Source organism: Polypterus senegalus, chromosome 6 (assembly GCF_016835505.1).
Source record: "Polypterus senegalus isolate Bchr_013 chromosome 6, ASM1683550v1, whole genome shotgun sequence".
Lineage (NCBI taxonomy): Eukaryota > Metazoa > Chordata > Cladistia > Polypteriformes > Polypteridae > Polypterus > Polypterus senegalus.
Window position 1 is genome coordinate 190688851 of NC_053159.1, and position 18707 is coordinate 190707557.

The window sequence follows — 18707 nt, forward strand, 5'->3', positions numbered from 1 at the left end:
TGTGATGGGCGACAAAAAAAAATTTATTTCACGGTTTCACAGAATTCAAAGTTTCTGTGGGCTTCAGTGAAGGCTGGCAGGAGGGCCAGGGCTGAACATGTCGTGTTCCTGTCAGGATTCCTGGGGTCCTTGTTCCTTGTTTTCTGCCGTCTTGATGTTCAGTTTTGATTTTCTTTTTGTTTGCATCCATTTTATTTCTGTTTATTTGTTTTATTCTTTGTATTTCACTTTGTCTTTGTCTGTCTATGCCTGCGTTATGTTCTGTGTGTTTTGTGGGTGGTTCCCCCAAGAGGCGGGGCCACCTGTCCATCACTGCCAGGGGGCTGTCCTCTGCCCTGTGAAGGCGGGGTTAACGCACACTTCCTGTCTGGGTGTCCGCGTGTTTTCTTGTGTCCTGCTGAGACCTTTTGATGTTTCTGGATTCTAGAAGTTTTTTCACCCCCATTTTTTCCAACCATTTTTTTATATTCCGTATTGGGAATGGAATTGCATTGTGCAGGCACTCTATGCCCTTTGTGCACTCTGGAGCTTCATATTGTAACTGATTGTGGCCGCTGGTGGTCTGGTAGTCCCGGGGTTAGTAAAGTGAGCCTCTAAAGCCCGGAGTGACCCCGACCTGCACTGTGATGTGAGGTGGGACGGGAGTCATCATGTGCAGGGGGCTTGCTGGGACTCCCTGAGGGACAGTTTCTCCCCCCTGGGCCGACAGAAGGCAGCCCCCAAGGTTTCCAGCGGGACCACGGGTCATAAGCATGGGAGCTCAACCCTGTTGGGGGCGCATGGATATTTTCAGGGCCCTTCTGCCACACCCGATAAGTGCTGCCGGAAGAAGCTCGTTGGGCACCTGATGTCATTCCGGATGCCCTATAAAAAGGGGCCGGTCACTAACTCGATGGCCAAAGTTGGGAGGAAAAGGACAAAACCTGAGAAGGAGTGGAGGCAGATGGACTGGCGGCAAGACAGAATTGTGTTATGCCCTGTGGTCTGATAACTGGGTTCTGTGTGGCAAATTGGTGTCCTGCCTGTCTGTGTCCGGGTTGGCTTCACACTGGATAATGGACGGCCATAAGATGAGGAGGCCAGTGTCTGAAGAGCCTGGTCATCTGGGTGAAGGTGAAGTGAGGCTGGGCACCGTGGCATTGCAGGATTTTAGTAAAACCAGTGTGGCTCAGGCAAAGTCATGGCATCTGCGGGGTATTCGATGGGGAAGCGCGCTGTTTGCTTGATATTGTGGAGGCGCAATCAGCTCAGCTGTTCTTTATTGACACTCCGCTCTGGTTTGTCAAGCAAAACACCTGAACGCACAAAGAATCAAAGAACCTGAGTAGAGGGATAAGAAAGAGAGAAAGTGTGTGTGTGGGTGTGATGGACCAGAGGCCAGGTGGTCCCGCGAGGAGTGAGAGTCATCCAGCGCTCCAGGTAAGTCCTGCCGGACCAAAGACAGGTGGCAGAACAATGGAGAGGCTGTGACTCTGTGACCGTCCCAGCAGTGACTGACTGACTGAGGTTGGTGGGACGAGAGCTGCAAGTGGAGGACCACTCTTGTTCTGTCGGCCAACTATTGAGCAAGAAATGGGAGATACACGTAAAAAACAAAAGAAAAAACGAGTCCAATACGGGAGACAATAATCATGGCAGAGAGAGCAAGAGGGTCAAAAGAACACAAAGATCAACTTGAAAGATTTCAGAGATTTGGTATCCGCACACCCGACGGCACCCATGGGGGTCCCAAGCCGAGAGGCCCCGCCCCTAGCAACTCTGGAAGCGAACCTAACGATAAAAAAAAGCAAAAAACACTGGAGGCCTTTGAGGACCCAAAACCCGACCAGTTGATGGCAGGGACCCCGATGGGTGAGTGAGGAGGAGACGCATGGAGAAGAGAAACCCGAGTGGAACTCTGAGATTTTAGACTTGAGGTTAACCCTGGTTTGGTGTTTTGGTTTTATCTCCCCTGACCAGTTTGTGTTTTTTATTGCATTATTTTTTATTGGTTCTTTACTTATGGAAGACGACTGCCGTGCTCTTAATTTATTGGACGCTGCTTTTTTGACAGGCGCTTTGCACATTTGCACCAGTCTTGCTTGTTTGAGTCCTCATTGCCTTAGCCCATCCTCGGCTTCATGACTATTGACATCCTGGGATGCTTTGGGCACCCCAGGACATCACAGTGCCTTGATACCCGCTCTTCTTTACTTACTCTGCCTCCCTGCCCTTTTTCTTTTCCAGATGGATCCTGTACAAAAGGCCGTAATTAACCACACGTTTGGAGTGTCGATTCCCCCAAAGAAAAAGCAAGTGATTTCCTGCAACATCTGCCAACTGCGCTTTAATTCCGATGTGAGTACAACCAACTGTCTGGGCCAGCTGGGGGGTGGTCTTCAATATGGGTGGGGCTTGATACCTGACGAGCAGTAGGCTGGGCGGGGCTAAAACTACAGCGGCAGAAGGCTGGGTGGGGCTAAAAAACTAGAGTGACAGAAGGCTGGGCGTGGCTATGATCTTGAGTGGCAGCAGGGTAGGCGGAGCTAGACAATAGAGTGGCAAGGCCTTTAACCTGCAGTTGCTCCAGGGGCGCCCCCTATACAAATAGCTGACCCTGCACTCTGAGCCTTGACCCTGGGGTATACAAAAATGGATATGGAGAATAAAGAGTTAAAAATCATGAAATCCCTTTTCTAGGGCTGAGGGCTGTCAGTCCCTGGCAGTGATTGGCAGGTGGCCCCGCCTCTCGGGGTACCACCCACAAAACACAAGGCAGATGACAAACGAAGCCTAAGAGAGTAAATCAAAACAAGGAATGAAGCATTTAATTCACAAAAGTAACATAAATAAGTAAATAAAAAAGTAAATAACTCAAAAATGAACAATAAGGACACAAAACAAGTAAGCAAACCCCAGCTGGGGAGGAACCACGGCTGAAACAGAACATTGCTAGCTCCCAGAATGCAGTGTGGCTGTTAATTATCATTACTCAGTCTGTCTGACATAAAATAAAGTAATAAGCGGCTTAGCCACACATGGGGCATTTTCGTGGGTGAATTGTATTTGGGCTGATGTGATGCCCGTCGAATGCATTTGGTTTGCTTTTTATTCTCTTGGTATTTCTTGTGAGGACCAAACTGTAAATCCTCACGACTTTATGTTAGTAATTTATTAGAGGCTGTCACTTATTTTCAATGTGATTTTCACGGGGCTCTGACTTTTTCACTGCAGTGGTAACGCTGCCGGCCACAGGATTTATTGCAGAACTGTAGTGAGGGGTAACTAATTTGCTTTTTACGCACCTTATGCAGCATTCAGACTTGACCAGACGCAGTTCAGGCGCCTTTAGGTAGGCAGCACATCAAAGACAGGGTGGCCAGTCAGGGAATGAGCAGGAGCCAATCAGGGAAGGGCCATGAAATAAGCAAAGCCCAATCAGAGCGCGATTAGACATAACTCATGTTCTCATGTTGTCCTGTTATGGCTTCCCGGCCAGGCAAGGGTCCACCATGGCATTTACAAGAGTCTGGGCACTGATTTAGGGGGGTTTAGAACTCATGGATCACAATTTTCTCAGTGGTTTTTGTTTCAAGTGTAAATTGAGGACAATTCAAGCTTTTACCCTGTAATGCCATGATGCCATCTTGGTTTCCTGCGGCACCGCCAGTATTGGGCATCTCTCATTGGCATAGTATGTGCTCACAATTTAGCAGTTTAAAGGTCACTCTGAACGGCAGGGCGTGAGATACAAAAACACAAATCAGTGCAAACGTCGCTTCAGAATAGTTGGGGTATCACCGTGTGGTCACGGAGGCACAATACGTGGAAAAAAAGGCTGTGTGCTCCGTGGCTAACGCTCTCTCAGGTGGGCATCAGCATATCGGAATCTCTTGGACCAATAGCAGGAGTTTTCTGCATTCGACTTATACGACCGGCATAATAAAATACCAGAAAGTATACGGTAAAGTCAATCCGCGGGAGAACTTACACACGAGTGTATACGGTAAAGCCTGAAAACCAAGAGGACTGATTGAGGTCATTTATGTTGGTCTTGTGGCCTGGGACCCCCTGCAGATTTTGTTTAGTTTTGTTTGTTTGTTTTTTCCGTCCTCCCAGCCATTGGACTTTACTTTATTCTTTGTTAATTTGTATTATTTAATACTTTTATATTTTTCTTTCTTCATCTTGTAAAGCGCTTTCAGCTCCATCATTTGTATGAAATTGTGCTGTTGTTGATATCTCTCTATTATAAAAAAAATCCTGGAGAGAAACAGTAAGACGACGAGACGTGATGTTCACGTTAAGATCACAGAAGACACTTAAAAGACCCTCGAGACGAGAGAGATTGGCCACGGAGCGTCTCGCGGGGACCTTCAACATGAGACTTTGTGCCAAGACGTTGACTCAGGACCGTCTCACGATGACGCAGAACACGAGATTCTTACAAGACACGCCGTACTTACAAATAAATAAGAGCGCGGGCAGCGACACACTCGGTCGTGTAAAGGAGGCTTTGAGCACACATACAGTATAAAGCGTATAAGGACGATACGTTATAAATGAAATGTAGACGACTAAGCAGCACGGAGAAAAGAGAAGCAAAAGTGTTGGAGAGACAAAAAAGAAAAAGAATAATCGAGGTGCAAATTCAGAAAATAAGGAAAGTAATAATCAGCGCAGAACAAGTGGAATTGAAAAAATTGAAAAAAAAAAAGGAGGTCCAATCCAGACGTGGGCGCTAAACACACGCTGAGCAGGTCAGAGATTATGAAAGCAGTGGAAATCGAAAGGCTCAAATAAAAAAATAGCTGGCGTGATACACGTGTGGAGAAAGTTAAAGAATATGAAAGTAGGAAAATTAGAACGTATAAAAAAAGAAAGTAAAGATCGCAGGAGTGCAAAGAAACGGAAATTATTACTCGAAAAAGGAAAAAAGAATCACCACGGCCCAGGTGTCATTGAAACAAAAGCAGGATAAAGCGAAGTCAGAAGTAAAAGACAAAGAGCAGAAAACAAAGTAAAACATCATAAAGAGGTTAAAAAACGAGGTTAGAGGAAATGAAGACTGGAATTCAAAAGACGAAGACGCGAAACACAAGCAAAGCGAGAGACAGAATATGAAAGAAGAAAAAAACGACACGTGTCAAAACAAAGAAAGTAAAGATCGCATTGGCACAAAGAAAGAGAAATTATTACTCGGAGAAATAACGAAAAGGCGAATAGAGATCGAATATATGGACACAGGTGATATGTCAGACGTATGTCAATATTGTAAGGCTTGGAAGTTTAAGTCAGAGAATTTCAAAAACGGAGTTTACCTCACATGCATTTATTGGTCACATCGCGAAAAAAATGATGAACTGCTGATGATGAAGATCGCTGTGTCTGTGCTGAAATTCCAAACAGAGAAGCCTGTCCTGAATCATTAAACACGTCTCACTGACCTCATTAAATAGATTCAGCACGTTAGGACTCGAAAAACTCCAAATATTGTTTTTACAAAAGTTCTGAAAAAAAGTGAAACTAATGAAAGACAAAATCTTCCAAGTGTGTATCCGGAAAACCAAACACGGGGGTTGTTAAAAATAAATCTGACTTCTTCTGTCCCGATTGTTATGAGAGAACAAAACCTAAAGTTAAATGTTACATCGGACCTCGTTTTCTGATTTACGATGTCCTTGTTAAAATGCTGGCAGCTTCAATTGCACTTTTCCTCTTCCACAACCCCACCATTCTTCACAGTGGGCATTGCCCATACGCCAAACCCTCCTCTGGTGTTTGTGGCTCTGTTTCTGTCCCATCTGACCTTAGACGTTCATCCTATTGAAACTTACAGCAACATCTGGGCAGCTGTAGGTTTTGGAGTTTGCAGTTTGACGTCAGCCGTGGCTTTTATTTTCCACACAACCCTCTCAGACAGACGTCTTGTGGTTGTGTAGGTGGCATCTGATTGTAGTTGTGGGGACCTCCAGACCTCGAGACCCACATGGCACCTGCACTTCTCCAGCTGTGATACTTGGAGGTTCCTCCTCCTAGGGGTCAGTATGGACTCGCGTCCTCTTCCAAGGGGATCCTTAACATCTCCAGCCACGTTAAATTACTCCTTCATTCTTGGCACTGCTGTTTTCAGCCGTGTGGCTCGTTTCTTGCTCGAGTTCTCTTTCTGCCAGGATTCCCGTCGCAGCTGCGACTCAGGCGTCTCTTTTCTGTCTGTTGAGGGCCGCCACCTAAAAACAAAATCAGAAATCACCAAGAGAACAACACTTACAGGACCACCAAGAGCAGAGCGCCTTCAAATGAACCGCCACGATCATCGTCATCGTCGTCTTCTTCTTCTGGACGATGGCAGAGTGGAATCAGGGCTAATAGTGCGTTGCTGCCATCTGCTGGATGCTGGGTGTCACTTTGCTAATCTAACGTGATGATAATTAGCTGGGGTACTCACAGGGGGTGGGCCTCACTTCTAATTGGACACAACAGGAGTACCCAGTGAGCTCCTTCGATGTTTGTAATTTAAATTATTAGGATGCCGGAGCCCCTCACGTTTGAACACGCTGCACACGAGTGCACCCGAGTAGGGCGCGTGTGCCGTAAATCAGCTCCTGCGACTCCTAGTGACTGACCTCAGCTTTTGTTGGTCGTCATTGGAAAACACAAATTTTATAATAAACTGCTTTTAAATTGAAACGGGGAATTGTGAAGGGAATCATGGGTAATGTTCTAATAGAAATGGTAACTTCAGCCAGAGTTGAGTGAAACGGTTTGACCTGTAATCTTCTACCGTTACATCATTGAGCTCATGGCACCAACCGGGGGGGTGGGGGTGGGGGTGCCACCCTACCCGACACAAACAGACGCAGAGGGCACAAGTTCAAGCACTCACACTTTTTGTTTTCTTTTCCTCCCTTGTGTGAAACGTCTTCCTCGTCTCCCACAAGTCCAGCACAGGCCCAAAAGGACAAACACATTACCACACAAACTCTTCATCTTCTTCTTCTTCTTCTCTTTCTCTTTCTGTTTCTCCTCCCGACTCTGGCTCCCCGACTAGTGTCTGCTGCCTCCTTTTATAACACTGCTGGATGTGCTCCAGGTGCTCGATGATGTGCTTCCCGCAGCCCAAAAGGGCTCATCAGTTGCTGCAGCACCCCCTGGCGGCGCCCACAAATCCCAACAGGGCAGCACCAAACTCCCAAATTCCCATGGAGCCCTGCAGGAGTCTGAGGCGCCGCTGAAACCCAGGGGGGCTGCCATCTAGCACTCTGGGTGGGAAGGTAATGCTCTGGCCACACTTGCTCGCCCAGTCCTCCCAGCGTAGAGGCGTCCCGGCTGGGCAAATGCCTTGCCATCTGCCACTGGCTGCATGGCCTGTTCTGGTCTAGAATGTTCTACTGTACAACGCATGGGGGAGATTCGATCATAAGTGACGTAAGCCGAGTCGCGGTGTCCGCTGCCTTGTGTGATGAACGGCCAGGCCATCCCTGAACAGAAAGAAGGAGGAAGAGCAGGCTTTTTAGGACACTACCTCCCCCGGGACGCTAGATGGCAGCTCCCCTGGACGGAAATTGTTCCCTGGATTCCCTCAGGGCATCATGGGACATGGAGTCCGTTTCCTCAGCCCTGTTGGGTGCCGCCAGGGGGAGCTCACAAGGAACCTGGGGAATCCTACTGTTATTACGACCCGGAAGTACTTCGGAGGCACGAGGACGGAAGCCTGCAGTACTTCCGGGCTACTTGAAGAAGGATGATGTGGCGTTTGACCCGGAGAAGGAACACTTCCGGGTCAAGGACTATTTAAAGGACTTTGGGAAACCCAGCAAAGGGAGCCGGAGTTGGGAGGGTGTGTAACGGAGCTGCTGGGAGTGGAGGATTGTGTTTATTGATTTGAGAATTGTGGAGTGTGCGGTGCTTTGTGCACTTTATTTAAGAAAATTAGTAAAATTATTCTTGGTGCTTTTTACAAGTGTGTCTTGGACGTCTGTCTGGTGGGCTTCACGGGGCAACAGCGCCTTTAGCTTCCACACTTCACATCACATACAGCGCTCTTTGTTTACGTGGCCCAGGGAATGAATTGAACGCTTTAGGCACTGAACAGAAAAGAAACAGCAGGGTGAAGTGCGTTCAGTGCCGTGCTCACCTCCTCTGTGTGCTGCCCACCCTACTGACCAGTGTCGTGTTTCAGCCAGGGTTCAAATGCTGCGTTTTAGGTTTGTTTTATTCCTTGTTTATGGTTGATCATTTAGTTCCTTTATGTTGACGTATCTTTTATGATGCTCCATGTGTTTGGTGGGTGGTCCCCCAAGACGCGGGGCCACCCGCCCTGCCAATCACCACAAGGGACTGCCCTCAAACTTATAAAGGCGGGGTTAACCCACAGTCCCTTGCGGTCCATTTGAATGCGCCCGGTGAGCTTCTGAGGTTTGTGACTCTTGCCAGATTTTTGACGTCTCTGCTGTGTTTTATGCGCAGTCTGTAGATTTGCCCATTTGGACTTGTCTGCCTGGCACTCATTGCCTTTGCCTTCTCAGACGATGCCTTTGTGCCTTTTGTGCTCCACAGAACTTTACCTTTCATTCAGAGTGCTTGGCCCTTATGGGTCTGAGAGCCCAGCCCCATCCAGCATGGTCCTATTCTGTAAGCCCCCTTCCTACTGTCCCTGTGTACTGTATTATATACTGACCTCTGGGATGGAGTTTGCATCTGGTCCCCTCAACCCGCAACCCATACTTGGCCACTCGGGGTCGGTACTTTACCACCTGGGCTCTGAAGGGTTGGACTTCTCTTTTCAGGTCCGGCTCCTGATTCTTCATGGACTCATTTATCCTGCCGACTACGCCACTGTAGATGATCCATACAACACAGAAAGAGGTCTGGGGGGAATTGGCTGCCAAAATGATAGCAAAATTGTGGTTCAAATGATGCAGATCAGTCTACAGTATAACAAAGAACAACGGCAATAGGCAAACATGCTGCTTATATAGAAGGCAAACGGGAAATGATGTCATCAAACAGGGACCGGAAGTGACGTTCTCGGGGGTGCCCAGAACCGGAAGTGATGTCACCGGACCCAAGCGGAATTTCCCGTGATTGGTCTGCTAATGGAAAACAGTAAGAATTAGTGCACTCTGCCATGTCCTGGTTTGGCGAGGTTTTAGCTGTCACCCATGCGCACGTGCGTGACAATATATTCTTTCTAAAATAAGGAAGATATACCACTTCTGAGCAAATATTTGAAATCGTAGACTATGAAATTCCCAGGTTACAAAATATTTATTATAAAATATATATCTAGTCAGAGCATGATCCCAACCTATTTTTATATTATATTTTGTTTTCATCTCTTGAGCTTCTGTTAAGATTTAATTTCTCATTGGGTACTAATAAAATGCCCGAGACTGACAGGAGTTTAATCAGAAAAGTCACAACACGAAAATGAAAGATCACAACAAGCGTGCTGTGGATTAGGACCGTCTTCAGACCCCTTCATCTCCTGCACTCTTTATTGTGCTGCTGACAATTTCAATTGGATATGTCAGCCGTTTTCATTCATCAATCGACATTCAGCAGCCCATAATAACAAACTGTCGTCAGAAATATTTGCAAATTTATTTCAACTATACAAAAAAAAGGTATGCAGAAGGTAAAAAAGGAGTTTGAACGCCAGCTGAATCCATCAACAAGGTGGGCATCTTTATTTTGTATTCTAATACAATACAATACAATTTATTGTTGTGTAGCCCAAAATCACACAAGAAGTGCCGCGATGGGCTTTAACAGACCCTGCCTCTTGACGGCCCCCCAGCCCTCAACTCACTAAAAAGACAAGAAAAAACTCCAAAAATAACCCTAGTAGGGAAAAAAATGGAAGAAACCTCGGGAAAGGCAGTTCAAAGAGAGACCCCCTTACCAGGTAGGCTGGACGTGCAGTGGGTGTCAAAAAAGAAAAGAGGGTTCAATACAATACAATACAATACACTGAACAGAACAAATCCTCAATACAGTATAAAAATATTACAAGTACGGAGCAGAATTTAACAGCAGATCATATCCCATAATACGATTTGGGTTTGTTTAGAGTCCTGGAGACCTCAAGCCGCCTCCCCCTATTGGCCATTCCACAGCTGAAACAGTGCTGGGCCAACCAATCCGATGAAAGGACCCCTCTACCCTATGATTCCTGTGATCCTCCATCAGGGATGACTTTACCTTAGACAGGCAGAACAACTTGGCAGGTGGGCTGTGACACCAAGTGGCACATTTGAGTACCGAGAAGAGAAACAGAACAGGTGAGGGTTAGTAACAAATTAGAACTGTCATGTTACTTCTGTTTTAGTGCTAATGACTGACAACAGAGATGCAGTCTGCACAGTTGATCAGCAGCTCTAGTCAGGGTGTGCTAAACTGAAGTCGTGAGTCTTCAGCTGAGATTTAAAAGCTGAGACCGAAGGGGCATCTCTTATAGTAGCAGGCGGACCACTCCACAGTTTAGGGGGTCCTGTAACTAAAAGCTCAACCTCTCACTGTTATTTTATTAATCCTTGGAATCCTAAGCAGACCGGCATCTTGAGATCTTAATGTGCGCTCAGGTTTGTAAGTCATGATCAGTTCAGATAAGCAGTGCCTCAGCTATTTAAGGCTTTACATGTTAAAAGAAATCTGCCCTAAACTTAACCGGGAGTCAGTGTAAGGATTTAAGAACTGGAGTGATGTGTTCGTATTTTCTTGTTCTTGTAATAATTCTTGCAGCCGCATTTTGGATTAACTGGAGGCTGAATAAAGAACAGTTTGAACAGCCAGTGAACACCGCATTGCAGGAGTCAATCCTACTAGAGATAAATGCAGGAATTAATTTCTCAGAATCCTGTTTATTTAGAAAGTGCCTTAATTTCCTAACATTTTTAAGAAGGAAGAAACCTGATTTGGACAACTTTGTAATATGCGCTATAAATGACCTGCTAGAGTCAAAGAGGACTCCGAGATTCAGTAAAATGAATGGGGATTCCAACTGAGTTAAATGATGACAGAACATTGTTGTGACTCCCACCAATAATTAACATCTCTGTCTTATCGGTGTTTAAAGACAAGTAGTTCTCATCCATCCACTCCTTTAATTCACTAACACAACTAATTAAAGACAACATCGGAGAAACGTCATTTGATCTAAAAGAAGGTATAACTGGGTGTCGTCTGCATACGAGTGAGAATGAACGTGATGTTTCCTGATGAGAGATCCCAGTGGAAGCCTGTAAAGTGAAAACAGTGACGTTCTGATACTGAGCTCTGCGGGACACCATAATGAACTTCTGTGTGTAATGATGGAGTCCTGTCCGCACATTTCTGTACGTATTGGAATCGATTTGATAAATAAAAACTAAACCAAGCGAGCACAGTCACTGCCTGTGAGCCCAACATCATTTTCTAGCCTGTGCAGTAAAATCGAGTGGTCGATGGCATCAAATGCTGTGCTTAAGTCTAACAACATCATTACAGGGGAGTTTCCTTCGTCAGAGGATATCAGAATGTCGTGTTAGTGCCGTTTCTGTACTGTGACCAGTGCGAAAGCCAGACTGGAATTTCTCAAATAAATTGTAATGCATAACGTGTGACTGAAGCTGACTGGCGACTACTTTTTCTAGTATTTTAGAGAGAAAGGGTCAACTTGAAATAGGCCGATAATTATTTAGTAGGTGTGGGTCTAGGTCTGACTTTTTAAGTAATGCACTCTTAGTGCATTGGGTACTGTGCCATGCAATAATGAACTATTGATAATGTGTAGAATAGGCGCTGCAAGAAAATCACTGAACTTTTTTCTAGTTTTGTTGCCACTGGATCAGGGAACAAGTAGTGGGCTTCATTTTAGAAATTAAAGTTAAGTTAATCTTACTTTTGTTTCATATAAACCTTTCTTTCTTCAACTTTGAGCTGCACCACTTGTATGGAAATGTTCTACAGAAGTACATGGTGGTGGTGTTGTTCTCATGTTGGACCCTCTCGCCTCGTGTTTTCTGACTTTCAGTTTTTCTGTTTTTTTCGGTGTCGTTTAACTTCAGAATTGTTGACCTTCTGGCTTCCCGAATTCCTGTCTCCTGATCCTTAATTGAGACCCCCTTAACCCCAAGCCTGACTGAGGCTCAGAGTTCTGTTTAAGTAAAGTTATAATAATAATAATAATTCTTTGCGGGTTAAGGGCCTCGCTCAAGGGTCCAACAGAGCAGAGTCCCTATTGGCATTTACGGGATTCAAACCGGCAACCTTCTGATTGGCTCAGAGCCACCACTCCGCCTGTTCATCGGGTTAATCCCGAGTCAGACTCAGGGTGAAGCCCAGATAACTCTCAGTATGGTGTGCTGCTGCCACCTAGTGGATGAAATAACATTGTGCTGCAAAAGATCAGGAATATTTCTATGGTCTTTGCCACTCTAGAGTAACTCAACTTATTTCTTGTATAGCCGAGTGCAGGCGCACAGAGCGCTGGGAACAGTTCTCAGTTTAAACACAAGAATGAATGACGCGAATCACTAAACACTGAACTGGCCCACATAGAAATGCAGATTTGCTACAACAAGGTAAAAAATGATTACACATCAATGGAAACCAACAATATCTGCCCATTAATTAGTCAATGAACAGTTGACAATGGTGGGTTATTCATATTGAATATTCATGAGGGGGGCGGAGCCTTCAATCAAACCTGAGGAGCTGTAAAGCCCGTTTTAGGACAAACTGAGTCGAGTGATCGTGAGGACAACATCAATTAGCCATCAGACGCTGATATACGTGATATGCCTGATGACTTTGGTACACCGTGATACACCATGTAGGTGAGTCGCATAAAGTCAGAATGATTGTGATGACTTTATTGGGACAGCATAGCCATTGGCTAACTAAAGGGGCTTGATGGGCTGATGGCCTCTTCTCGTTTGTCAACTTTTGTATGTTCTTAAGCCCCCTAAGTGCTGCTCACAATGCAGCAACTGTCAGTGTTCGTGTCGGCAGAGCTGTGGAAGTCGCTAAGCCTTTGTGGCATCAGAGGGTGCTGTCACTCCTCCAAACCCGCAGACAACATGTCCAGACACCAAGTAAAATGCACTAGAAGTATTTTTATTTCTTCTCTTCTCCTCAATATTGTGCCACAAAGCACCTCCACCACCACAAAACACAAATCAATAATTAATAATAATAACAATAATCCTCCTCTCCACCCAGCAGCTCCATTACACTTCCTCCCAACTCCAGCTCCACTTGCTGGGTTTCCCACAGTCCTTTAAATAGTCCGTGACCCGGAAGTGCCGCTGTCCTTCAGTCCACGTGATCCAATAGCACTTCCTGGTCGGTTGAAGATTCATATTTTTATTCAGCCTGGAAGTACTTCTGCCCTTCCTTCCACTTCCTTCTGCATGCTCCTTCAACTTCTTCATGCTGTCCAGGGAAGCCGTTTTTGAAATTGTTGTTGAGCTCCCTTACACACTGAATTTCTGCCTGTCGTTTGGTGGCCGTGTTTCGTCACTTTTTCCCAAAAACATTCATCTTGTCCCGGTAAATGAAGGTCCTGGCAGTAGACGAGGCGTTTTTGTTTCTTTTCTATGGTCAAGAGGCATAAGGAGCAAATCCCGCGCTAATCTTTCTTTTTCCCAAGTCTCCGGCACCCAGCCTCCTTACTAATATTCACACGGTTAGGGTCAGGATTAGGGTTAGCGGAGAGCGGCCCGGCAGCATGTGAAGCGTAGCGCTATGTAGTTACCATGTCGGCCGCTAATCATACTCTTTTAAAACAACTTGTCTCAAAACCTTGTATGTCATCACATTTTTTCTTACTGAAATTTGTTTTTCCGGGGAGCAAACATAAGGCTAAGGAGGTCAGGTGTAGTCACCACGTCAAGACCCCGAAGGAGCACAATAACAATACGAAAAGACCAACAGAACTGATAAGAAATGACAGATGAACATCCAGAGCGGGAGAGACGAGCTGATGGCCCAGCAAAGCGCCAAAATGCAGAGGGCCACTCAGTCCCACCTATTGGGCGATTAAAGGGCAAGACCAGCAAAACAAGGACAAAGGAGAACAGAGAAGGGAAACAAAAGGGTTTGTAACAGCTGGCCGGGATGCCCAAAGAATGGAAGAATGGGGGGGAGACAGCCTCTCCCAAGACGCTAGATGGCAGCTTCCCTGGACTGAAGCGGTGCCCCAGATTCCCGCAGGGCACTATGGGACATGGAGTTCGCTATCACAGCCCTGCTAGGTACCGAGGGTGCCGCCAGGGCATGCTGTGGAAAGACAAACATGGGAGATGAGTTTCTCGCTCAGCCCGGAAATACTAGTAGGTCACAAGAACAGCAAGTACTTCCGGGCTGATTAAAGACTTGAGTTCTCCATCTGACCTGGAAGTGCAGGCAGGTCACGTGGAGGGAAGAGTCGAATCACTTCTGGGTCGGTAGCACTATAAAGGACTGCTGAAAACCCAACAAGAGAGCCTGAGTTGGAAGGAGGTGGGCAACGTTTGCTGGGGGTGTGGAGGAGGAGAAGAAGAGAGAGAAGATCTGAGTTTAGAGTGCACTGTGTTTACTTGCCTGATTATCTGTGGCTGAATAGGGAAGGGAATAAAAGAAGGGAATATTTAAAAACAACTTCTTACTGCTTTTACCTTGTGTCCTGCATGCCTGTCTGTTCGGTTTAAGGGGCAACAGTGGCCCCTAGTGTCCACATCTGGCGTAGTCGGCAGGATTTCTGGCCATCAGTTTGGCAAAAACCTGAAATTAATTTGTGGAGAAACTTCTTTCTAGGAGTGTCTAGGATGAGGTACGTGCCGGGGAGGAGATCGAGAGGTTTCTCAATGTAATTAACTTTGTCTCGTGCCTGTACCTCATATAAGAGGGCCATCTGGAGGTTCAGCAAGGAGCCGTATTCAGTCCCGAAGTTGATAATGGCGGGACCGATAGATATCCGAGCATCGAAGAGGTCAGCCTGTGGCTTACAGGTGAGGAACACACGTGACCTGCCCTGAAGGATTTTGGGAAAGAGAAGGTCTATATCTATCCGTCTGCTACTTCGCCCATAACCCGCCAGACTTTGACTTCCAGAAGGGGAAGGAGGAGGGGGAGGCAAGCAAGGCACCACCCACCACGTGTAAAGGTTAGGAGGCTCGGGACGTCACTGAGCGAGCCACCGATGACTTGGGACAAGCAGATTGCAGTAAGCCACCGCCTTTACCTTGAGTCCTGCGTGTCTGTCTGTAGGGTTAACAGTGACCCCTAGCATCCACATCTGGCGTAGTCGGCTGGATTTCTGGCTGTCAGTTTGGCAGAAACCTGAAATTAATCCATGGACGCAAACCCAATGGGCAGCTCTGTGGCACAAGGGAGCCGACGGAACACCCCATACAGGCCCGTTATGGGGAAGAAAAGGGCAAAGCAGATGGATATCACCGGGAAAAATCTAGCACTCGAGATCGTCACACTCAGCGGCTATAATCATCGGGAAAGAAAATCTCCAGGTGACGGTGTCTAGAATGAGGTATGTGCCGGGGAGGGGATGGAGAGGTGTCTCGATGTAATTAAGTTTGTCCCGTGCTCGTACCTCATAGAAGAGGGCCATCCGGAGGTTCGGCGAGGAACCATATTCAATCCTGAAGTCGATAAAGGTGGGACAGATAGACGTCCGAGCGCTGAAGACTTTAGACTGTGGCTTACTGGTGAGGAACACGTGACCTGCCCTGAAGAATTCTGGGAAAGAGAAGGTTTATGTCCATCCGTCTACCACTTCGCCTGTAACCCACTGGACTCGGACTCCCAGGAGGGGGAGGGGGAGGCGAGCAAGGCACCGTCCGCCATGTGTGAAGGTAAGGAGGCTCGAGATGTCACTGAACAAGCCGTTGATTAACTGAGAAAAGCAGATTGCAATCGGCCACCGCCTTTACCTTGTGTCCTGCATGTCTGTCTGTTGGCTTTAAGGGAGACCCCTAGTGTCTGCAGGGTCAACCACAAGACAAGGACGCACCGCCGGGCCGCTTTCAAAATGGAGGAATTTCACAGAGAGCGTCACGGACACACAGACTCCTCTTTGACAGCATGAGCGGAATCTGAAGACGTGCAGCGAGACTCATAAACTTCCCTGGCTTGTAACGTTAGGGCTCGGCTTACTTGTTTGGCTGTGGATGCCATCTTAATCTGCGAGAACAACGTGTGACGTATTGTAACGAGATTTATTAAGGAAAAAAAAAAGGGCTTAACTGTTGAGCCCCGTTTCCAGTGGTCTCTCCGTGTTTGTCATGACTGTGAGGGAGTAAGAGGGACCTGAAAGATGTCGAGTTGAGAGCCTTGCAGTCTCCCAGGCTGGCCGCTCCACAGTCAGACCTTTAGTTCAGAAGAAGCATCGTTTGTCACGGAGGTAAAATGAAGGAAGGGGACAAGTGACAAGATGAGCTGTGAGAAGCGACGAATCCTCACAATGAAACAAGCTGTCAGACATGTGATAGCCCCCCGCATACCGAGAGATGAGTGCCCATCGAAACTCTAAACGCAGAGGCCATCATTTATTTGGTAAATAGGGCGCAGGAAAAACATTCAGAGGGGCTTTGAAGTGGATTAGCGGGGTATTTTTGGGATGGTGGGACACTGACAGGCCTTGACAGATAAATGAAGGGGGCTATAAATAAGTGCGGGCCATCGCCTCAAGTGTATTCAGTGCAGCCGACGCCATTAATCTCGCAGTCAGGGAGCGCGGCATAGAAAAAAAACAGCAACCGGGGGCTTAGCGCGGTAAGGGGGGCCCAGCAGGACTTGAGACGCTGAGGTCATACTGTATGTGGCATGATGTCACCCTCCTCGACTTGGCAACAACTTCATTCAGGGGCTGGCATCAGCCCTGGCATCTGAACCACTTATGGACCAAATGTCTGTCTAAGTCTATGGGGTGGGCTGGGCTGGTGGACAGAATGGACCCTCCTGTTGTTTTGCTCGCTGTATGCTGGCACTCTGTCTCTATAGGAGGGCGACCCTTGATCAGCTGCGATTCTCTAATGTTACGTCTTTAGAAACTCGAACAGTCTGGGCAAGAAAAGGCCATGCAGCCCAAGAAAGCACGCCAGTCCTGTCCACGTCATTCTTATTATTTTAATAAAGTGTGAGGCCGTGCTTAGTGTACTGAAAAAAGACAAAGTCATATGAGCTACTACCGTGTGAAAGATTAGATTAATTACATATACATACCAGGCTCAGGCTCACCTGAGGTATGTGGTACCACCCCGGGACGAGAGGGGGCGCTGTCGCTTATAGTCTTGTCTCCCATTTCTCTCACAGCTGAATCCCATAATAGACAGCAGTAATACACTCAGCAACATGAAATTAAAATTAGGAAACATTTACATTATCTGAACACAAACACATTGCTAACTTCTATGAACAGTCAGAGGGGCCTAAACATTCACACAAGACATTTGAGAAACTCTGTCAGTCTAATATAGCGCCTTACGTATCTATCTACCTATCTATTATATAGTGTCTTTCTCATCTATCTATCTATCTATCTATCTATCTATCTATCTATCTATCTATCTATCTATCGCACCTTTCTTTGTAACTGTCTATCCATCTATCTATTATATTGCACCTTTCTATCTCTAGAGCCTTGTGAGTTCACCGTAGCTAAGAAAACAAAAAAAGACCCTAATTTAGAATTCAGTGTGCAAGGCGCTATATAAAATACAAACTGAATTGCACTGCCAGCTCTAAGCTGGCCTCCTAAATCTGAGTGTGGACTGGCGCCCCCTTCTGAGCTGCCACTGACTGACATCAGGGTGACTGGCAGCTCCCAGAGGCAAATGGAGGACGCGAGTGAGAAGTGAAAGTGCAGTGCGGTGCTCGCCTGGCGCCAGGGTGTGAGGAGGTGCAGGGAGTGACAGATGGCGCAGGTAATGTGTGTAAACACAGAGGTGCTGAAGTGTCATCTGCCAGCCGCCTCGTCTGCCTTTTTTTCCTGTTCTGGTTGCTGCCGTCTGCTCGCCCTTTTTTTGTCCCAGTGCTTACCCGGCAGCTGTCACTTAATAGGATCTGTGCAGCCAGGTCAGGTGGTCCCATTACAGTGGGCAGGTGTCGAGCGGCTGACAACAAGATGACTGGCAGTGCTGTGAGAAAGTGTCTGCCCCTGTCCTAGTCACCACTTCTTTTATTCATTTGTCACCGTGAATGACTTCAGCTCCTTCCACACAATGGGGTCTTAGGTAAAGGCAGCGCTGGCCAAAGCCCCTATGAAGACCTAGGTGGGGTGCTCCCCTTCACTTACCAAATCCTCAGTGTCTGTGCCCTTTGAGTTGCCCCTTGGTATCTACAGTGCACTGGGGTTTCCCAGAGCGTGTGCCCCTTAACTGTCCTAAACTGCGCCCCTCGGGTGACGATTCCCAATGCAAGTGCCTGTGTCACCTAATGGACTCTGGATAACTAACTTATTGCCTGATATGTGCACTCAATAAGGTTACCCTTGTGAAAAAGTAATTGCCCCCTTACAGCAGCTCCGCCAGTGACCGAGCACATCCTGCCCTGATCACACTTACAGAATTCGCTGAGCTGATGTTTTTATCCAAAGTGATTTACAAAGCAGGTCAACGGCACCTTGACAGGACAAGGGGACAAAACTGACCATCACAAGTGAAGAGCTTGGAGCAAAATATGAGCAAGTTACGATTCTTAGATGATAAAACCTAACAGTCGATATCAGATAGACGGAACTTCACCCA

At 46.8% G+C, this 18707-nt stretch overlaps 1 protein-coding gene across 4 annotated transcripts in view; it reads left to right on the top strand.

Moving 5' to 3' along the window:
• The window catches only part of znf385b (zinc finger protein 385B), a 359240-nt gene that overhangs the window by 310876 nt on the left and 29657 nt on the right, over positions 1-18707 (top strand). For all 4 annotated transcript variants that reach the window (XM_039757758.1, XM_039757759.1, XM_039757761.1 and 1 more), the window contains one exon: positions 2227-2337. In XM_039757758.1, the coding sequence (XP_039613692.1) occupies positions 2227-2337 (111 nt within the window). The remainder of the gene's footprint in view (positions 1-2226; positions 2338-18707) is intronic.